At 37.5% G+C, this 6,000-nt stretch overlaps 1 protein-coding gene across 11 annotated transcripts in view; it reads right to left on the bottom strand.

The window, feature by feature from the left end:
- The window catches only part of MORC4 (MORC family CW-type zinc finger 4), a 64,216-nt gene that overhangs the window by 40,907 nt on the left and 17,309 nt on the right, over positions 1 to 6,000 (bottom strand). For all 11 annotated transcript variants that reach the window (XR_014141235.1, XR_014141236.1, XR_014141237.1 and 8 more), the window contains 2 exons: positions 3,579 to 3,698; positions 1,861 to 1,961 (listed from right to left, as the gene is read on the bottom strand). Coding sequence is in view for 8 of the 11 variants with exons in the window: in XM_081808462.1 (XP_081664588.1) it covers positions 1,861 to 1,961; positions 3,579 to 3,698 (221 nt within the window). In the remaining 3 variants the exon portion in view is untranslated. The remainder of the gene's footprint in view (positions 1 to 1,860; positions 1,962 to 3,578; positions 3,699 to 6,000) is intronic.

Below are 6,000 nucleotides of genomic sequence, written 5' to 3'. Positions count from 1 at the left end.
GGTGGGTATTGAGGAGGGCATGTTCTGCATGGAGCACTGGGTGTTATGCACAAACAATGAATCATGGAACACTACATCTAAAACTAATGATGTAATGTATGGGGATTAACATAAGAATAAAAAAAAGAGTCATGCAAATTTATTATCCTCAAGACTCTGTATGTAGGATAGTATACTAGTTTCCTGTTTTTAATAAAATGTGTAGCAGATATTAAGCTACTTAAGGCAAAAATCCTAGATGTTTATACCTAAATAAACCTACTGTCTATGGAATAGCTCTATTTGAATCCCCTGCAACCACCTCAAACTCATCATACTGAAACAAAACATCACAAGCCAAGGTCTAATACCTCTAAAATTTGAAAGGTAGATGGGGGTGTGTGTGACAGAAAGGATATAAGAAAGATGTTAAGTGATGTTTAATATCTAATATTTGGATTTCACAAATCTTAACTATTTGGTTAATCACCACAAATTCACTGTTCCTTTCACTCAAGAGAAAGAGAATGACTTGGCTCTGAGACTTGTCAAACCGATGTCATTTCTAAACTTTCACTCTGAAGAGTCAAGTCCCAGTCAAAGATCTCTGCTCTGGACCAGACTCACATTTAAAAGGGTCTTTTTACTTAAACGGAGGGCAGGTAGTTACCATACCCACTGAGTAGCCCTAGTGATCAAGAATCTATTGCCCCAAAATTAATTTAGCGTTGCCATCCAAACAGCTCTTTTTCAAGCACTAAACCTAAAATTCCTATGGTTTCTGATAAATTGAGGTAGAAGAGTTAACTAATTTTATTACATTTTTTGTGTACACGCCAAAAGAGATTTGGGGAAATACTTTTCCCCCACTCTAAAATTTGCTACTGAGGCTTCAAGGAGAGCGACACCAAATGTCCTCATACCTTCTCTCTCCTTACTCCCAGAACACCGCTTGCCCCTTTGCACCCATCCTTCCCTGTGCTTAGAATGTCCTTGCCCTATTTCCAAACTCTAATTTCTCCTTCAAGTTTAAGCTCAAATAGAATCTGCTTTGTGAATGAAGCCTTGTGTGACTCATTTAGGTGTATTTAAAGGCTCTTCCCATTTTGCATGTATCCCCCATTGAAGCAATTATTTTATAGGTATGTGAGTTTATCATCTGCATATATCTCATCCCATTTGTTCATAGGCATCAAGGATTCTTACCTTTCATTCTTCTGTCCCTAGTACCTAGCACATAGGAGATACCTCATACTTGGCGAAGAAGGAATGAATGATCCATCCCTCCCGAAAAGTTTTACAACAAACTATTTTATCCTGGCTTTATTGATTCCTTTTTTTTTTTTTTTTTTTTTTTTTGTCTTCTAAAAATATCCTTGCTGCTTCAGCCTCAATGTCAAGTTCCTTTTTTATTCTTTTCTCGTCTCACCTATGAAATCTAGATGCTTCTATGAAAACACACGTCTTTCCCGCTGCTTTCCTCTCAATCTGTTCACTGGCTTCAAGAAACTCTTTTGGAACAAACTTCAAACTGTGACTTTTTCCCCCCAACATATTCGATACCTGCAGATCCTTTCATCCCTTTTCATTAGGATCAATCCCAACTCTTTGTTTCACCAGAAGTATTTTATGAAATGACTCCCATGCTCTTCCCATACTTTTTAAAGGTAAGGTTTATCTCAACTGGGCTCTATCATGTATCAGTAAGTTTTAATTGAAAAATCAAATCATTTTATCTCTAATCTTGGAAGACTGATTTGAAGGAATTCTCAGTTAACTCATCTGGCTGGCTTTTAGAGATGGTTTTAGAGGTTTCACAGAATAGAAGAGAATCGTATCTGAAGAAACTATCAGAAACACGTCAGGTTGGGAGAGACTCACCGGTACTCTTTGGTGTACTCAAAGTCTTGTTTGTTGTAGGCAGGTTTTAAGAAATTGCACTCGATGACTCCAATTACTCCCACACCTTCTCCATGGGTTGGCTTCGAAAAAAATATTAATTTCAACACTTACATTACTGGTGATTGTCTGGAGGCATTTCCTTTTGGTTTTAAGCAGTAATAGAAAGGTTACATAACATTCAAAGGCAAGGAAAGTACAGCAACATCTAGAGAAATACTCAGAATGTACTTCAACACACTTCAAGTGTTAAACTGAACTGGAAGCTCTGACCAATTCTAAGGCAGAGATTTTCAAACTACGATCTGTAGATTCTCTAGGGTTTTCCAGGGATTAATTGCCATCTCTACTTCACACACACACACACACACACACACACACACTTCCACCTTCATCCGTTGTATATTATGGGATGGCCATAAGATTTCCTTTGAACAAAGAATGACAATGCTAAAAAAAAAAAAAAATCAAGGCTATGTACTACTGTTCTAGGGAGTGGAAGCAAACTTCATCCAAAAAATGATTTTAAGGATGCTGTGGGAACATGACACTCTATTACAATAAGTAATTTTTATATATGTAGGCTACCAAACAATTACTAGAAGGAGTGGAATTGCAGTGGTTATTAATGGCAAGCTGATACAAGAGATTTTAAAAGTCCAGGTGTAATTAGACTGGCATACAAATGTGAGTTGTATGTATAAAGAGGATATAACAAGGGAAAGCAACACAAGCTATAAACTAGCTGTCCTGGATCATACGTAACTTTGTCCTACTGTGTACTACAAAGCGGTTTATCATTCTTCATGCTTTAGCAATCTTATCTGTAAAACAGGAATGAGTAGGACACTTGCGGATATTACTACTTTAAATTGCCATTAAAACATTAAAGATGATGGTAATAATTTGTACAGTTCAGTTTATCAAGTATTTTCACATACTTTATCCCACTTAAGTCTCTCAACCTTGTAAAGCTGTAGAGGAGGTAGAGCAGGTAAAATTATTACTGTTGTTTCTATCTTACAGGGAAGGAAAATGAGCCTCATAGAAATTAAACAATGTAGTGAAAGTTACACAGCTTTTATGTGGAAAAGCCAGAACTCAAATCCTGGTCATCAACCACTAAATTTTATGCTTCTTCTACTATGCCTTATTGTTTCCCCAAGAAAATAGAAAGAGCTACCTTAAACACTAATAAACTGATACACACGGCAAAATTGCTGGTGTTCTAATACTATCTCTTCTCAACGGCTACCTAGAAAATGCACTGAGTAAAGCTCCTGGAATGATCAACTGTGAAGAATGAGAAGTAGAAAGAGCTTTTCAACAAAAGACAGCTCACAGGTAACATAGAGTTCCAGGATTAGATTTAACAACCATCATAAGATGGGAGTAAAAGCCATTAATGAGGGGCACCTGGGTGGCTCAGTCGTTGAGCGTCTGCCTTCGGCTCGGGTTGTGATCCCAGGATCCTGGGATCGAGCCCCGCATCGGGCTCTCTGCTCGGCCGGGAGCCTGCTTCTCCCTCTCCCACTCCCCCCTGCTTGTGTTCCCTCTCTAGCTGTCTCTCTCTCTCTCTGTCAAATAAATAAAATCTTTAAAAAAAAAAAAGCCATTAATGAGTCTATACTCTTTGCAAATTTTAAATCCTCCTCCTCCTCTTTTCAGCCTTCTATGACGAGGAAACATTAACCACTCACCTTCACCTGGCATCCCACCTTCTCAAAAGACTTTATGAGTCGGTTGTTATGATACATCATTACTCCAAACTGCTTATTATTCTTGCAAGAGAACCCAAAAGTTATTTTCACCTGCTTATTCTGAGAAGAAAATCATTAAGGAGACAAACGCCAAGGGATTTAGCAGACAACATTTTGCGCTATGTTATAGCAAAACACATCAAATACCACTGGATAGAAATTGGTATGCCCTTTCCAGGGGACGTTTAAAAAATCTGTAGCAATAGCTTTAAAAATATTATTAATCTGTGACCAAGCAATTCTCTTTCCAGGAATTTATCCTAGAGAAACAGTCAGGAAAGCCCATAAAGGTTAACGAGTTACAGAGATTTATCAATTAGTTATAACGACAGAAAAACAAATAATTCAAATGTTTGACAATGAGGGAATGACTAAATAAATGTTGGTATATTCACGTGGTCTATTATGTACCTCTTAAAATTATGTCCTTGAAAAATATTTGGTAACATTAGGAAATGTTCACAATGTAACAATAAGCATTATCTAAAAATATGTATACATAAATACATGCAGAAAAAAGAGTATAGGAAAATACATTAAAATACCATCAGTGGTTTAAAAATTCATAAACAATCACAAAACACTTAACCCTTAACTTAACCCTTGCTAAGTTCCTCAGTTTGCTGCTGCGTAAGACAAGAGTTGTAACTAGTACAACACAAATCCACACAAGTTCAGTTGACGCTTGAACAACATGGGTTTGAACTGCACAGATCTACCTGTGCGTGGATTTTTTTCAATAAATACATCAGAAAAATTTTTGGAGATTTGTGACAATTTTTAAAGACTCACAGACAAATAAATTGTGCAGCCCAGAAGTACCAAATAAAATAAGAAAAAGTTAGATATTATTCTAAGAATGCAGTATATAATATACAAAATGTATGTTAACTGTTTATGTTATCAGTAAGGCCTCCCACCAACAGCAGGCTATTAGTAAAGTTTTTGGGGGGTCAAAAGTTATACTCAGATTTCGACTGTGCAGGGGGTAGGTGCCCCTAACCCCACCCCATCCCCGCACTGTTCAAGAGTCAACTGTATAAACAATAAGGTAAGTCCTGCTAATCATACAAAACACAATGAAAGCAAAAGCACCAAGAACAAAATCACCTCTAAAGTTAAAAGGACAATGAACAGTCCTGTTGCAATATATTTCATGGGAAGAAGTGAACAACCTTGGATAGATGAAATGAGGCGAATTATGATACGTAAAAAATGAACATGATGTGTTTTTAGCAAGTTCTATTTGATTTAAAAACCAAGGTAAGAGAGGGAGAAAGACAAAGGGGGAGAACAGAGAAACTGAAATTTCCATTAAAACAAATACTAAGAAATCTTCAAGTCCAAATGAATTAAAATTTATTTGTTACTGATTCAAAAAATGATCTCCATTGCCCCCCTACGTAATAAGCTACTCACATCAAATCCATGTAACAAATGGGTCAGGTATGATACAAAGACATCATACAAGTGGGTACCTAACACAGTAATGTTTGGCTCAGAAAATATGTTCTGGGCTCCAGAAGTTCCAATCTAACCTCAGATAAGACTCTATTCCAATGAAAAAGCAAAACAGGACAAACTCCCCAAAACAAACAGACCAAAACTCTATACCATAAAATTAACATTTTTAGAGATATGTCAAATTCTTCTGTTGCATGCTTTTAAAATTCTAAATCATGGGGTGGGAGTACACTGGGGTAGGAGATTCCCCAAATTAGTATAAGGAGAAAGGACAAGAAGAGAAAAGAGGCCTTTGATAACTGAGGAATAAATAAGTCAACATCAGTGATCTTGTCCCTCACTGACCTCCGGGGGAAATTTTATCAGGAGTTTCATTTCACTCATGCCTATAGTGAATTCATTTAGCCCAAATTCTAATAGGTGAAGGTAACTAGTTTAATGGGAAGGAGGACTGAAATACATATCAAATGTACTGCTGTTAAAAAAAAAAAAAGAAAAAATGGGGCGCCTGGGTGGCTCAGTCTGTCAAGCCTCTGACTTGTGATTTCGGCCCAGGTCATGATCTCATGGGTCATGAGACTGAGCCCGCATGGGGCTTCCTGCTCTGCGGGGAGTCTGCTTGAGATTCTCTCTCTCCCTCTGCCCCCCCTCCTCCGCATGCGTGCGCACCCTCTCTCTCAAATAAATAAATCTTAAAAAAAAAAACAAGTCCAAATTGGAATCATTTGCCCCTGCAAGACAACAAACCAAGCCTTAGTTATGGTTTCAACCAATCCCAGGAGTATGACCTTTCAACAGTCAGTCTGAAATTTCCTGATCAGCACTATGTACATGATAAAAACCCTGCTGTTCCCTTCTCCCACAAAAAGAAGATGACCTGGCCTAAAAGAATCCTTTC

Source organism: Leptonychotes weddellii, chromosome X (genome assembly GCF_054177405.1).
Source record: "Leptonychotes weddellii isolate Sample4059 chromosome X, ASM5417740v2, whole genome shotgun sequence".
Lineage (NCBI taxonomy): Eukaryota > Metazoa > Chordata > Mammalia > Carnivora > Phocidae > Leptonychotes > Leptonychotes weddellii.
Note: the sequence above shows the minus strand (reverse complement) of the source record. Positions and strands in the feature narration are given on the sequence as shown.